The following is a 16,838-nucleotide window of genomic DNA, read 5'->3' as shown; positions in this document are numbered from 1 at the left end:
CCAGCAAAGCCTCACGGGCTGCCTTATGTGGGTGGTGAGCATATTAATGCTTCACCTGCTAACTTGCTAGACTTAGCTATCTTTTGCATCTATTAGTCAACAACTAATTGCTTCGCACTTCTGAGCTGTGTGTATCCTACCTTCAGGGTCTCCTTGCATGGGATAAAAGCTGCCAGAGCAAAGGGACCCAGAGAGGGAGGGTCACCCAGGAGGGTGCTGGGGGCTGCAGGCAGACAGCTGGGAGTCTGGCAAGGGAGAGCCACCAGCCTTCAGCTGGGCTTCCGTCCAGTTCAAAAAGCGAGCACGGGATGCCCCGGACTGCTTTAAATTGCGTTTTGGACGCGAGACGGTGGCTGCGCTGTCAGGGGCACATGGCAGGCAGGATCAACGACCTGCCTCACCGCCGGGAGGGTGGGGAAAGGCGGCGGGGCGAGCACGGCTGCTCCCCGCAGAGGCACCACCCGGGGCCGCGGCCGGCGGCGCCGCCTCAGGGCCGGTCCGCGCTCGCGCCCCGCTGGCGGCGGCGGGGCTTGCGGGGGCAACGGCCGCGGTAACGGCCCGGCCAACGGCGGCCCGCAGCGGCCTGGGGCGGCGCTAACGGCCCCCGGCCCCGCCGCCGCCTCAGGGCCGCTGCGTTTCCTCGGCTGGCGGCCTAAAACCAGGCAGCCGGTGTTTACGTCACTTTATGTGTTTTCAGTTCTAGTGCCACTGACACCAACTCCCATCCGCTCAACGTCTCCCGGCCCGCCCCTCGCCCCGCCCCGCCCTGCCCGGCGCCGCTCCCCGCTCCCCGCTCCCCGCTCCGCCGGCGCAGCAGGGCGCAGCACCGCCCGCGCCGTGCGCCGCGCGCCCCGCGCCCCGTCCGGCCCCGCGCGCCCCGCCGGCCGCTGCAGGGGGAGCGAGCGCCATTGGCCGCCGGGCCGCCGGCTCCGCCTTTCTCCCTGATCACGTGGCCCCGCGCTCGGCTTCGGCGGCGCGCGGCGACGGCTCCCGGCCGGAAGTGGCGCGGGGGAGGCAGGTGCGGGGCCTTGCTGCCGTTACCGCCACCGCGCCCGCCCGCGCCCCCTTCCCCCCCCGCCGCCATCATGCACCCGCGGCGCCCCGAGGGCTTCGACGGCCTCGGCTACCGCGGGGGCGGCCGGGAGGAGCTGGGCCCCGGCGGCAGGCCCTTCGGCGGCGCCGCGGAGCTGAGCCACTGGGTGACGAGCCCGCCCGATATCCCCGGCAGCCGCAACCTGCACTGGGGGGAGAAGACGCCGCCGTTCGGGGCGGGGACGCCGCTGGGGGGCGCCGCCCTCAACGAGGAGCCCTGCCTCGGCGCGGGGGGCCCCGGCGCCGGTAAGGCGGGGCGGGGCAGGGCCGCGCCGCGCCGCACCGCACCGCACCGCGCGGGGCAGCCGCCCTCGCGCCCGCCCGTCGCCTGTGCGGTCCCGGCCGGGGCGCGGCGGGGGGCGAGCGCCGGCCTCTGCCCCCCTGCGACACCCGGGGGCGCTGCGGGGCGGGGGCAGGGCGGCTCCCGTGGAGGAGGAGGAGGAGGTGCCCCCCGGCCTGCGGCCCTCCGGTACCGGCTCCCTCTGTCACCGCGCCGTGACGCGCAGATGTGAGCGGAAGTGCCAGAAGCCGCCCCGCGGCTGCTGCCAAGCAGTGCGCCGTTGGCCTCCTGCTGCCCGTGTAAACTATGGCCTCCTGGAGGGATACTTAATCTCTGCTGATCTGCGAGACCAAAATCACCTTCGGGTCTTGCACTGTATTTTGTAGGGGTAACGTTTTCTTTCGTTACGTAGTCGGTGCTGATGTTCCTGACCTTGTGCCTCCTGGCTGTTGGCTGTCTTGTTGAAATAGTCGCTAGGGCACCAGCTGCCAGAGTAGAAACAACTTTGGTGCATGACAGTGAAGGAATTGTAAAATTGGTAGAATCAAAGGAAGCAGCCGCGTTTTGCTCTTCCCCGGTTATTGTTGGGAAGGGGAACTGAAGCCCTCATCAGCACGATACTACTTTACTTCTGTGTGAAATTGAGATGGATTAAGAGAAACTCACTAAATCAAGAGTCCTGAAACAACACTGAGTCCTAAGTTGTTGCCTGTATTACTTTTTGTCCTTTAATTAAAAGGATATTCTGGAACAGTTTATGTACACTTGTGTATCAGTTTTACGAAAGACTAATTTAGTTACATTTACGTTGTATTTCTTGGTATACCATTTTCTTTAATCTGTAATGCTGTTTTTAGGTCTTTGTCTTACAGGAGCCTGTGTATAACCCTTTATTTATCCATCAAAACACTGATAAAATATTCTTAGATACTCAGGCTTTAACTTTTTGTCCTAGCTACTCATGCAGGTTGTTGATTCTGCATTTGAGAGGGCTGATAAAGATTTCTTTTATCATTGAGTCCAGTCCCGTGCTGATGGGGGAGGACATTATCATCCCTCTTAGGAGAGCTGTCATGTCTGTGTGGAGCTCCACTGAAGTTGCTGAGATGATGCTCCATGTACGCAGTCTGCTTGCACCAGTAACTTACAGGGTTGAGCATTAATTTCCTGTTTGCCTTTACAATTTTGACACTTTTTAAAAAACCTTTTCTGAGTACTATCTGTCTAAATACCTGTAAATACCTGTCTGGTGATAGACGGTAGAGATCTGAACCCATTTTCATGTTGCCATTTCACTGGTTCTCTAGTAAAGGTTTTGCAAAGAAATGGAGGCAAGCAGCTGATTCAAAAACTCTCATCATATTGATGTCCACTGTTATGTCATTGGTGGCATTTTGTTCTACCCCCACTTAAGCTTCTCTCTTTTTTGCTCTCTTTGATTTTAAATTAATTCCTCCTTAGATATATACATTTGCAATTCAGAATTGTAGCAAACTGTCATGCATGTTATTCTTTCAGTCACTGATTTGAGTTAGCTTTGTTAGATATCAAAAGATGGTGTTTTACGGTAATTGTTCACTTTGTCTCACTTCTGTATCTGACGTTTCATTGTAAGTAAAATGTTACATGCACTTACAAAAGTATGCACAAACTTGGATGTGATCCAAACTGCAAGTAAACCTCCGTGAACAATTTTTAGTATCTTCTCTTGCTGAGTTGACATAAATGTTGTGGTTTAGTGCTTGCAATTTTCTGAAGCAAGTACGCTATAAAATTGGTTATTCGAATGGCCTACATGGCATTTTTCTGCCCTTCGTGGTTATCGCTGCTATATAATCTGTTTTCATTTCTTTCAGAGCAATTGAACAGATTTGCAGGCTTTGGTATTGGCCTCGCAAGGTAAGAGTTGTGTAATATATTTCAGTGATTATGTTGCAGTAAAGCTATAGTTGTCTTTTATGATCCCTATATACATTTTTGTCTTGTGTTTTTGTGTCAGTAGGCTATGCAACTGAAGTGCATGTAGAAACCTACTACCTAAAAGCAATGTAGGTTTCTGTTTCTCTAACTGAAGTGTTCTCTCTGAAAATTACTCCATCAGCAGTGAATATAAGAAACAGGATTTTTGTATTCTATGTCCTGTCTGTCTACCTTTTCACAGCAGTCTGAAAATAGCGCAAGAAAATTGCTTCCACATTTGCTACTGCTACTAATCTTTTGGGGTGATATGAATCTTCCTAAGAAAGTAATAAGGTCTTTAAGTTTTATAACAAAGTATCCTGGAATAGTAATCTTGATGTAGCAAAGTGGTCTAGTATCTATTTTATTCTTTATTTATGGTGATTGTAATTAGTGATAATATTTTTTGAGAAAGTAATTGACTGCTTTTATTATTGACTGCTTTTTATTATTATTGTTTTATTTCTTGTTGATCTGAATGCGAGACTCGGAGAGAAGGGCTTCTGCATTCAGCACATCAGAGTGCTTGTGGCATTTGTCCAGTTGGCCCAACATGGGAAACTAAGGTTTCAGTTTCGTGGATGGTTGAGGTGTACTGCTGTTTAAAGAGAAGGATCTCTTACTTGGTCCCCAGCCATAAAACCATCCCCCTCCCTATCCCATTGTCATCCCCCTTGATGCCTAGCAGAACCTCTTTGAACCAATATGACTCACTAAACCAAAAAGCAAAGTCACTGAAGGTGCTGGATGATTTTTAGCTGTTTCAGTGAGTCAGGTTTACCTGGGCCTTGACTAGCTGTTAGAGGCAGCAGAGACCAGCTAAGGGTGGGAGGCCAAGGAGGGGAGGGCTGAAGAACAGGAACGACTGCTTTCAGCAAGTACTGAGCTGCTTACGTTTGATCATCACATCTCATGAAACTGCCCACCCCACTTCTGCTGCTTCCCTTGCACTGGCTCTGCTGCTCATTCAGATTCATCGATCAGTGTGCTGTGTTTATTAAAACAGGGTTGAGGGGGGAGTTAGCTACAAGAACAGCTTATTAGGTAAGGGAGCTGGAGTACAGAGGAACTTTCACCTCTTTTGGTAGCAGCAAACTACTAATTAGCTCAAGTTTGTGAAACTGCAGCCTCAATACTTTTCTATTCCAATTAATATTTGTTTATCCCGAGTAAAATCTCTCCAATAGAGAGCTATTCCAGGTATGCCAGTAGGTTGGGGGTCAGATGCTTGAGACAGCCTGGAGGTTTTGCTTTTCTAGTCCAGATCACAGATATGAACCACACACAGATCAGTGCTCGCTTGGATGCTTTGGGAGGAAATGAAAGTTTCTCTGCATGGCTGTGACCACAAATCTTGTTTTAGAACTAAGAGAACTTTACTCTGAACGTTTCAGTGAAACGCTATTGGGGGCAGAGTTGGTTTCAGCCAGTAGCATTTTCTGATGAAAATGGTATCACTGAAAAATTCCAAATTAGCTATTAGTACCAATCCTCTAGCCTTGCTAGGGAAGGTCTTGATTAGTCTTGTGTGGTATGTGGGATTAACATAAAACTGGAAAATAATCTTCCTAATCCTTGCTCTGCCCTGGTTTTATTTCCTCATGTTTTGAGGGTTTGAGCATTTAAGAATTTAGTATGTTGTTTTACCTATGGAAAAAAGTGTATATGAAGCCAAGGGCTTTTTCTTGGTGAATGTGTGTGTCAGAGGTGGTTGGGTTTGGGGGGGGGTTGTTTGTTTGTTTTAAAATACTTGTCCCTTTGTAGTAGTGGTGGGCTGTGTGGCAGCCCTCCAAAATACCTCATTCTTTCACTAGGTATAACACTAATATAGTTTTTCCAAACACTGATCTAATATTGTTAGAGAAAAACAACAAACATTTTAAAAAAATTTACAGTTACTTCCAGTGCTTTTAAATACACTTTTCTTTTAAAGCCTATTTACAGAAAACGTGTTGGCACATCCTTGCATTGTCCTGCGTCGTCAGTGTCAGGTACATCTTTTATATTCCTTCCTCCTGTGTTCTGTAGTATTTTTGTGCTTTCATTTTCTATAGAGTATAAGGAAACTTTACAATTTTTAACAAGGCATGGCTAGGTTATTATGTTTTTATTTGTAGCACACGTTTTTCATTCCAAAATTTAACTTAACTTCAGCCTTCATGTTCTTTTTCATTTGGATAATGGAAAATAAACTCTGGCAAATAAGTGCCTCAGCATTTGTGAAACAGCTTTCAGATCCCCATTTATGAGCAGGATGCTTTGTCTCAAGTATTTTTCATTTAATGCTTTTTTGTTGTTCATATTTGTATTCTTAAAATGTAAACAAGTTCTGCCTGTGTTTCTTCAAACTTCAGTGGAGAATTTATTAATATTTTGGTCACTTTGGCTGACCTTTATAGAGTTAAAAGAAGAAAAGTCCTTATTTTGCAAATGCTTTTTCCTTCAGAGTTGTACCATCTGCAGGTGTGTTTATGAAATGTCATAATTTATATTTTTAACAGGTTAATTATCATGCTCGGAACTATCATCTCACTCCATTTACTATTGTCAATATTATGTACAGCATCAATAAGACACAGGTCAGTATTTGGTGTCCAGCTGTATCTGTGCAGTGGAGTTTACTAGTGCACATGTATACTGAAGCATCTTTAACTCTTGATGCAATCGGTGGTTAAAAAGCATGGGTGTTGTAAAGGGGTATTATTTTTGTTACAGAAATGTTTAAGAAAGATGACTGTAAAATTATTCTATCAAGCTTAATATTTACTGGTGAAATGTTGTAGATACTAGAAAACAAAGTTCTCTAAAATTAGTCTTTCATCAAGATCCTGAAAGTTATTTTATATATACATATATATATATTTTTAATGTGGATAAAGGGATTATTCAGAGTTAAATGACTACTTTCTAAGACAGTAGTGCACGAATTTCCAATTCTGCATAGTCCTGGGGGGGGGGGGGGGGGAAGTAGGAAAGGACTTTCTGGATTTCTTACAACCATGCTTTAACATCTCAAACTCATTTTGTCTATTGGAAATGGTGTTTAGATATATGGTACAAAGTATCAGCAGAGAGATATGCCCTTAAAATTACTGACAACTGTTTGAAATTATGTAATATAAAAGTTTCTTCAGAGTTGAAGGAAGTTAGTTGTCTTCAGAATTTGGGAATACCGAAATCTAAAGTTAGATTTGTAAAGTTAGATTTGGGATTTGCTGAAATTTTACAAAAACGAGCAAGAAGGTGAAAAGATTAATTTTTATTTTGCTGGACCCTAACTGCATACCTCAAAACATAGGGTCCAAGAGCTCTCTGGAAAGGAATGGGCAGCACTTTTATTGTCCAGGGCATAACCCTTGGAACAGAAGGCATCATCAGTGAATTTACACCTTTGCCAAGGTATTGCTTTTTCTTCTTCTTTTTTTTCCCTGCTTCTAACAAATTGATCATCAGTTGTTGACTTATGTTCAAAGCATTAGAAATGCAAGGTTGTTTGAAAATCCTGAATTGTTTAGAGCAGTCAGACACTGAATAGGTGGTTTCAGAACAGTATGGTTGTCTTGGCAATTTTAACTAGTAAACTATATGTTCAGTACATCTGCCCAGCAGTCTGAGTATAGAAAATAATGCTGCAAATTAGTATTCAGTACAATTCTATTGGCTTGAAAGGACTCATAAGTTTGTTTGGTTTTGTACATATTTTGTTTGTGTTGTGTGGTACTAGCAAATACCATATCTAAAGTAAAAAGTCTTGGTTTCATTATTCTAAATACAGAAAACTTGGTTAATGAGCCAGCACTGACATCTTGCTGAACACTTTCACCCTCTTTGGGAGGTGAGAAAGTAAAATGGCCTGCATTACTAAATTAAAAGACATGTTAAATATGAGTCCATGTGGCTGTCAGCTTTGCCTTCTGTCCTCCTTTACCAACAGCTATATGTACATTGTTCAGTAGTCTCATAATAATAAAGGGGATCAAACTAAAACTGTGAGTGACTACATTTAAAGATTTATTCACCATTCTACTTCACTGTCTCCATCTTATGCTATAGTAGTCTAATAATAATCATTTTATTTTGATTTGTGACTCTGTTTGCTGAATGATAATTCCAGGATTATGGTAAAACATTATGATGTTTTTCTGATTTTAGACAGTGTGATAAATCCTTATCGTCTGAAGACTTTTTCCTCAGTGTTTCATTTTATAATGGTCCAGAGCTGACAGTAACGGGTGATGACCGTAGTAATATATATTGTCAGTTTTGTTATATATATTAAGTGTAAGCGGCATACTTGTGTGAGAGATTTTGTTATATAAAGTCACTAAAACTTTTAGTGAAATGAAAGTTGATCTGGGATAATAAGTTAGGAAAAAGATACTTAACAGTTGCAGGGCAAACACTGAGGCTGGTAAAGACCCTTCTTGGAAAGGATTTTAGGAAGGCAGACAAGTGGTTAGGTTTTGAGGCTGGTTTTCTATACTGAAGTTTGAATGGACCAGAGGGCTTGAGGAGCAGGTTAGCTTTGAGAGGAGACAAACGACTAGATTTTTAATGTGTGGATGGACACTTGGCACTTAGGGGACCTGGAAACTGAACTGTCCTTAAAAATAAGAAATGTGGGCAGGCTGAATCAGGGCTACTATGAAGCATGCATGCCTATTAGGAAAAGAAAGTCCTTGCAGGTTCTGGCAGCTGTCATAAGCATTACAGTCATTCATGCTTAAATTATATGTGCTATGTACTTAAGCTTTTTGATCAGCTTTGTCTGATAGGTAACTGAAATTCCTAAGAGTACACTTTTCTCTGAGTGCGACTTGATATTCATGTGACTTGACATTCACTGCTGAAGATGATGCTTTAATTCATGAGCAGTGATACAGTGTGTGTGGTTTCACAGTTCTGATTTCTATCCAGTGTAAGCAGCAATTATCTTGTGGGCCAGTTGTTTAGCAGTTTGAAAAATAAGTTGATGCTGCTGGCTGCTGAAAGAAGCAATCCTACCTGCTGGTAGTTGCTCATCCTTTCCTCATTGCTACCCCTATGCTTGCACCAACACAGCAGCTGAGTGGTTACATCGTGAACTGAATTGGGGAAGTGATCTGGCTGGAATGGTCGTCTTTACATGCACCATCCTGTGTTGTTTTCTACCAGATCAGCTCCCTTTCTTATTAATGGCAGCATGCATCCTTGGGCTGGCACAGGGAGGTGAGGTTATTACTTGTAGCACCTAATGCCAGCTTAGCTGATTTAAAAGATTCATCAAGCTGCAAAGCAAACAAGAAGGGGACTGAGATGTTGATTCCAATTCCTTCTCATAATACAATAAAGGCATCCCCCTGTTTTAGGAGAGGGGGCCAGAGGTGTACATTAACATTTCTGTGGCAAGGTGGGTGGGTTCTGTACTTGACAAACTCATTCTGTTTTTGTTCCTCCAGTGCAACAGTAGTTCTGCCTAGTGGATTGGCAGGTTAGGCTTTCACAGATCACTTAGTTTGGCTGGGTGACTGGTTTCATTTTCCACATCTTTTAAGTATTATGGCTCAGTGGATGTCATCCAAGTGTCCGCAATACCTAATGTCTAGTGATCTTCCCTTCCTCGTTAATGATTGGCCTATGTATTTAGGAAAGTGATACCTCCTAGTAACACACGATCCTTCGGGAAGGAGTAAAGAGTTTCCTTTCTTGGGTTAGAGTTGCTGTAACTATAGGCAGAGTGCGTGAGAGTGATTCTTGGACAAGAATTGAAGCTGAGCACTTTAAAGCTCATTATTTAAAAATTCATAGTCTTGCATGTCCAACATTTTGGACAAATATCTTTACCTTAGAGCTAAATTATTTACCAAAGGTATGGCTGTTGAATGTCATCTTGAGTTAGTGTGGGATTACATTTTCTGCCAAGTGTACTGTAGTTAACATCCATTACTCATATTTTGAAGTGTGCAACTAGAAAATACTACTGTAAAGGTTTTCCTTTTTTTAACTACCTTTGTATATAATGCAGATGTTTTCTTTTGTTTTGACAGGATATGCTAAAAACTAGTCATAAGCCAAAAAACTTGAGTGAAGTCTATACGGAAATACTATGTAGCTCCTAGTCTCTGACCCTTTCCTGTTGTACTTTTTGGTCTTGTGTAACTGTTTTATAATGTGCTTTAGGTTTACAGAAAATAAACCACAACTGGATGAACATAACCTCAAAGAACAGAGAGAGCATAACCAAACCAAAACATAACCAAAAATATGTGTTGGTAAAGGAAGACTACCGAGATGTAAAAATTTCAACATTCCCTTAAAAATGGTTTTAAGAGATGGTATATAAGGTTACTAATAAATGCAAGTCACTAAAGCTAGTAGCTATGAGAGCTACAGGCACCTTATTAATCAGCAAAGGTATTTTTGTTAGAATATACAACAGGCCTGAATAACTTCTAAAAGTTAAGAATGAGCTGTTAAATGATATGTGTAGCTGCTTGCAGGGTTTCCAATAGTAGAAAGATAAATTATATGTAGATGGTTAGTAGAACACCAATATGAAAGCTGGATATAGAGACCCATGAAATAAATGCTTGAGAGTAACTGTTTCTATCAATATTAAGGGAAATACTACTTTTCTTTCTAGAGAGCTTTCACATAAATGGAACCTCAAGCAGATAGGTGGCCACCTTCTACTCAAAGGGTAAGTGTAAGTATAGCATGTGTTATTACCTTATGTCTTATTGCCACTTACCATTAATATCAGTTTTTCATTTTCAAAATCTTATGTGCAGATCTGAACTTTGAACTGTGTGAGTGATCACAAACCACAAAGTACAAGCAGTAAACATAGCTGCAGACTAAACTGCTGTATGTTTACTTGACAGATTACTAATGCTAATTTTCATAATTTGATTTGTGAACAACCTTAATTGTATATGCCAGTTTCACAAATTACTTTTTGTTACTAGATCATTTTGTATGGAGCCTTTAAAAGATCGGTTTTTTAATAATTCTGATTTCTGTGAAACTTCTGTTGATCTGGTCAAATGGAAATAGAATTTAATGCTTGCTGCAGTTCAGACTGAAGCTTATCTTGACTTTTAAATGTGCACTTTAGTAATTGAATTATGGTTTGTTAGTTTCCCTCAGGCATGACTTGATAGATGACTTGTATCAACTTTCAGTTACAAATTTGGCTAATACTATAGTATTGTCATGACCTTAATTCTTATCTTGTTAATTTCTGCAGCTTAACACATGTGACAGCAATGCCTTTTTATTCTGCAAGCCTGATTGAAACTGTGCAGGTAACTTACATATATTTACAGTATTTTAAAAGATATGATTCTTTTCTTTATAGGTTAGATTATGTGGAGAAATGAGTCCTTGTCTTTGGATTCAGGTGTATGTTGTAGTAATTAAATTTATTTTGCTTGCAGCTGCATGACTTACTAACTTGGAGGGAAAAGTATTTATTACAATGGCTATATTAGTTGTACTACTTTAAGTAGAAACCTAGGATAAGAAATGGCATTTAATAGAGTTGGAATACATTATCTGTAAAATGAGAACAGGTTACATCTGTATGTTCTGTAACAGATAAACCATAAAAGTGTTAGACAAGTCTTTGTCATGTAAAGGTTTTAAAAGGCTTCTAGAAAAGTTATTACAGGGAGAAGGTCACTGCAACAATTATAGAGGTTTTCTAATAATTCAGCTTTGTTTTGTTAAAATATTGAACTCTACTATTCCAGGGCTACTTTCATCTAGTCAACTTTCTGCTTTTAAATCTTAATATAGTTCTTCCTTAGCAGTGAAAATAAGTTTCAGAAAAATCTGAATATGTCACTAGGATATAGCTTGCTTTGTAACTGCACAAAGTAACCCATAGCACTGTATTGCAGATCATCTCTCAGTGAGTTGAGTTGTTGCATCCCTTTCTGGAGAAGCAGACAGGGCTTAACTATGGAGAGTTAGCCCAGGGTAATTCTTCAGGCTAGTTCCATATAATGGGTTGCTCCTAATTAATGTGAAAGCATCTTGGAGCAGCTAATGGAACTCTTACTGTGAAGTGAACTCTTATGTGGAGGACAGTGCAAAATAGTCATTCTCATGTCACTCATTTAAAATAATTATTTTGATTCATAGTGTAGACAAGTACTGATTTAGAGCCAACTGTTTAAACTTACAGTTCAACTGCTGGTGGGTTTTCTGCACAAGAGCCTGTAAGGGGCAAAGAGGCAAACAAGGTTGACTTCTACAGTTTCTTAGTTTCAGCGTGTATTCTAGAGGCAGGGACTGGATTCTGCTCTGTGCAGAGGATCCAAACTCCAAGGAGCCAGAAGGCAATACAAAGGCTGTCCTGCCTGAAGTGGCTGCATTTTGGACTAACAGAGTGGGTGAAATTAAATGTGGGTGGGTGGGTGTAGTTAGATTCCCAGTGACAAACTCGCGTTCTTTAAATTTACTGTGTATTTAAGAACATCCCCGCCCTTTCCTCTTTCTCTCTATTTGAATTGTTTTGAAAATAACATTCTGGAAATCCAGCCTGAGTGGATCTCTGAGAGTTCATGGAAGCAGTGGAGAGATTTAACTAGTCTGACACTGGAAAGCTGACTAATGAAGCTCTTTCATATCCTAGGGATAGGCCTTAGCCTGAGCGTATTATTAAGATCTTGGACAGAGAAACAGTAATAGAAAGCTGTTATTTGTTTCTTGAATTTATAGCAGTCAGGTGGCCCCAGAAGGGGTGTCTTGTTCAGGTATTCACATTGCATATATTTTTGTCTGAAAGGATGTTAGCTGTGTTGTTGGAAATGGGAACATGTTTATCAGTAAATGGTAGAAGAGGACATAATTTACATCCTGTCTTAATTTTCAAAATAAGTAAGTTACTTGTGCTAGGTAGCAGCCTAATTATATAAAAAAAAAAAAAAAGGCAAAAAAAGCAAGCAAAAAAACATCCAAAACAGCCTCTCCCCCAGCCTTTTAAACAAGTGATCATCTTTGTAAAGAGTTATTTATGACAGTAATCCCAGTGAGAATTTAGAGGATTTTAGGCTACAGAGACTAGCTGTGGACTTGCTACATAGGGAGCTCAGCTGTGTGAGAGTGCTCTGCTGAATATAAAAATGCAGCGTGAAATATATTCTCCAGCTCCTGAAAACATCATCATAAACTTTCTTACTAGAAACACAACCGAAGTAACGTGAGCATTTGTCAAGACTTTATTTATGCTGTGTTAATCAGTGCAGGGGAGCAGCTTGACTTACCAGATTTATATTCCCGTACTTTACTGTACATTATATTCCTGTACTGCAAGAGGGCAATGACCAACCGAAAACTATAACGATTGTGGGGTTTGTTACTAATAGTTTTTTATATTAACTTTATTTGAATATCTTAATTCTGATGAAATATACTGTTCAACAATGTTAATTTGATACTTCTTATGTAATATAATTCATGTGTGTGTGTGTATATATATATATATGTATATATGTATGCACACATACTTCTCTAAGTGTACTTCAAATTTCTCCTATTTACCACACGGTGGTGTGTTTGGCAAAATGAAGTGTGGCTTTGAAGTGCAGCAACTGTAATGATATGAGGGAGGTGAGGACTCATTTGCGGTTATAATGCAATGCTTATGCTTAGAGTCAGGAACAGCAAAATACTTTCAAGTATTTGAACCAGTTCCTGTTCTGTCGTGAGGGCTTTGCAGGTCATTTCCCCAAGGATGGGGAATGTTATGGTCTCATCCTGACGTGTGGTCAGGACGCAGCTGACATGGATATGAAGACTTGGGCACTGAGAAGAACTCTGAAATTGTTAAGTTTGGATGTAACAGTGATGATGAAACATTGAAACTGTATAAGCATGAGAAAAGGGAAAAAATGTCTTAGTCCTATAGTCATAGGTGGCATACAACAATAAGAATTACTACATGAATTCTTTATTTTCGTCATATAAAAAAAAAATTACCCCTTTTGTAAGAGGTAGCATGAGTAAAGAGTGCTATTTTAGATATTAAGAATGGAATGAAAATATCTGTAGCTGAACCTATTCAGTTCCAAGTAAAAATGATCGTTTAACTCAAATTTAGTTATGGAAGTTTTTATATTATGCACCGTAGAGTTCAAAGACTTCTGTTAAAACCCCTAAAGAACAGGATTGTTAGATAAGTGCTTCCTAGCATTTGGATTCTAAAATAGGCATTTCAGTACATAATGGTTGTTATGCAAACTGATACCTTTTGTGATTCGCTGAAAGTTCAATGTCTTTGGTAATAACATAAGCAATTGGGATATAGATTAAATAAAAGATGCTCTAAATATAGGTTCACTTTTAAAAGCAAGTTTACTTGAACACTATTGAGAGTGTTAGAGCAAAAAATGTATAATATCAGTATGGCTGTTTAGATATGGTAGCATGTAAATAGGTAACTTTGTCATGAAGATGAAAAAAGTTGAGCTGTGGTAAGCAGAATGTAGAAGTGGATGTCAGTATGACTGTGAAACAGGCTGCACAGGTTGTAACTGTTCCCTTGTGCTTGTAGAGTGAAATCATTCGAGATAATCCTGGAATTCTGGACTGTGTGAAAGAAGGGATCGGCAGAGTTGTAGGCATGGGAGTACCCCATAGCAAGCGTCTCCTTCCTCTGATGGTGTTGACTTTTCCAACTGCTCTACATGGAGTTCTTCACTACGTCATCAGTTCCATCGTCCAGAAGCTTGTTCTGTTTGTTCTGAAAAGGGAGAATTCCCACAACCTCCCGACAGAGAGCTCCACTTCTGTGCAGAGCATGCTGGATGCGTATTTTCCAGAACTTATCGCTAGCTTTGCTGCTAGCCTTTGTGCTGATGTTATGCTTTACCCACTGGAGACAGTTTTACATCGCCTTCATATTCAAGGGACACGCACAATAATTGACAATACAGACCTTGGCTATGAAGTGCTTCCCATAAATACTCAGTACGAGGGCATGAGAGACTGCATAAATACTATAAAACGGGAAGAGGGGATGCTAGGTTTTTATAAAGGATTTGGAGCTGTTATAGTACAGTATACCTTGCATGTAGCAGTTTTACAGCTCACAAAAATTATTTACTCAACACTGCTTCAAAATGTTTCTTAATTTGTTCAGGTGTGGATTTAGCACAGTGGTCTAGTTATTTACCAACCTAATTATTGTTAAAAATGGCTTAGAAATGACATTGAAGAATACACTCTATAGATTCTATCTACATTGTAAAAACTTGTTTTAAAAATTGGAATTTAAATTTCTAAATGTCATTTAAAAGTACTACTTAAATTTAAAATGATAAACACCAATTGAATAGTATGTGTGGTCATACAGAAGGCAATCAGATTCTGGTTGGAATGAGGTTTTACCTTTCCTCTTACCAGTTAATTAGCATGAGGAATGGATATGAATTTTTCATCTCTGCTTTATAAACATCACATCTGATATTTAGTTTGGACTGCTATGCAGTTCAAAAGGATTTGTTTTCATGAGTTGTAAGAACTTGGAAGCAGGAGAGTGATGGGTTTGCTGAGCTTTTAAAAATGTTTTCACCTTCCCTGTTAATGGAGCTGTGAGCAACATGGAAACCGTAAAACTTGAGTAGACGTAAATGTCATAATTTACAGGTACATAGAAGACTTTTCTTACTTTCACTGCAGCAGCGTGGCAGGAGAAGATGAGGTAAAGTCCTTTGCTTTCAACAAAATACTCCGTAACCAAAACTTAGTTTTGGACAAAGTTGAAGGGAATGCAGAGCTCAGTTGTCTCGCAGTTTGTTAGCAGGGCTTACAATACCTGAAGTTTGTGAATAAAGCAAGTTAGAAGCTGATTATGTGAATGTGTAAGTACCATTTTTAGTCAACTTTCCACTCAGATCTTGGGAGTTTAGTTTTACTCTGGTACACTGTGTAAGAGTAGAATAATCATGCAAATGTATTTAGTATCAGTGTTCAAAGTGTACTGAAAGCATAAAAGATAACTGGCCTTTTCTAAAGTTTCACTTTTGTTAGATTGGAGAGGTATATACACGTCTATTGAACAGCCATATATATAATGTCCACTTACGATTTAGCACTGATGTCCTTTGTTTAAAGTCTGTGTTGGATTGGATATTTTGTGAAGCAAAATTAAGTCTGTTAACGTGTAAGCTGACTACTGAAATGTGCTGCTTTTTGCCCTCTATCCCCAGTAAATCAAGGCTTTCAGTCTGAAAATGAGTTGTGATCGTTCTAAACAACTTTCAAGCAGTTACGGAATTTTGGTTTCATGAGTAAATATAATGAAAGCTCGGGGGGGAAATGATTTTAGCAAGTAAAACAAGTATATGGAAAATCACTTTTAAGTTATACAGAAGGCTGTTATCTTTTTCACACTTCTGTGTGACAAGTCTTTATCTCTGTGCATACTGTAAGTTGATGTGCATTTAACTAATCTTAAGCATAGTAGTCTGCCATGACTGCTTTCCATAAGTGAAAAATAATGAAGAGGTATTGCTGTTCATACCTTCTGAGTATATCATTTGAAGGTCTGCTTTGCTATCATTAAACAAACTTTCATGTATTTTAAAGTATTGGAATGGAAAGTATAGTCAACTTGGGAACTGGTTTTATTTTGAAATATTGTTAATTGCAAATTTAGTGTATAGAATGGAATCAATCAAATAAAGTGAAAATATACTGTAAATATTTTGAAGAACTAATTCACTGAAGAAGCGTATGGAGGAATCCTGATTTACATGGTATTTTGTTGTATAGATTTTCCAGTGGCTTTTTTTTTTTTTTTTTTTTTAATTCTTGAACTTTTCTGAATGCTACAGCATGTCAAATTAAACTACATTCAGGAATATGGGTAAAATATTCAATTCTTAATTTGTATTTTTAAAGTTTCTGTGACCATGAAAAATTTCTACAAGTATGAAGAGTGATCCATGTCGGAGGACTGTCCAGGTTGGAAGGGACCTTAGTAGGTCATCTAGTCCAAATTCCTGCTCTAAGCAGGGTCAGCCTTGACTTCAGACTGGATTGTCCAGGGCTTTGTCCGGTCAGGCTTTTAATCCTATCTTTTAATATGTTAAAACAGCTTTTTTCAAAGGTGTTAAATTCAACTGAAACCAGCTCTTCCATTGTACTTGCTTTGAAATAGTTAACTAAATGCATGTTAGAGGCAAGTGACTGCAGATGTATCAGCCAAACCAGCCGAGAATATTTTTCTAGGAATCAAATTTTAAGGAAAAAAAGGTATTTTCCCATATAAAATGATGGACAAAAATCTGCCTTTACATATGCTGTGAAAGCCAATGAGTTCTCAGAATGGTGTTACATGCCACACTTCTACTTGGTATCTCTAAGCAGTGTCAGAAAGAATGCTGTCAGCTTACAGCAACTCTTCTGTGGTTGGGAAGCAATTTGCTCTCGGCTATTATTTTTGATCCTCTTCCCATCACTTAGAATGAATATGTTTTGAGTTTGTGTGTGTACTTGTTCTGCTTTCCAAAAAGTA

At 40.5% G+C, this 16,838-nt stretch overlaps 1 protein-coding gene across 1 annotated transcript; it reads left to right on the top strand.

Annotated features, from left to right (window-relative positions):
- The first annotated feature begins 915 nt into the window (after window positions 1-915).
- LOC112995242 (mitochondrial outer membrane protein SLC25A46) lies at window positions 916-16,022 on the top strand. The gene is made up of 8 exons (XM_026120108.2): window positions 916-1,338; window positions 3,229-3,271; window positions 5,265-5,322; window positions 5,833-5,910; window positions 6,630-6,730; window positions 9,954-10,010; window positions 10,560-10,617; window positions 13,872-16,022. The coding sequence occupies exons 1-8, from the start codon at window positions 1,086-1,088 to the stop codon at window positions 14,448-14,450; spliced, it is 1,227 nt and encodes a 408-aa protein (XP_025975893.1). The 5' UTR covers window positions 916-1,085; the 3' UTR covers window positions 14,451-16,022.
- Window positions 16,023-16,838: the final 816 nt, after the last annotated feature.

This window comes from Dromaius novaehollandiae, chromosome W (genome assembly GCF_036370855.1).
Source record: "Dromaius novaehollandiae isolate bDroNov1 chromosome W, bDroNov1.hap1, whole genome shotgun sequence".
In the NCBI taxonomy this organism is placed as follows: Eukaryota; Metazoa; Chordata; class Aves; order Casuariiformes; family Dromaiidae; genus Dromaius; species Dromaius novaehollandiae.
The sequence above is the reverse complement of the archived record's forward strand: the minus strand, read 5'-3'. Positions and strand labels throughout refer to the sequence as shown.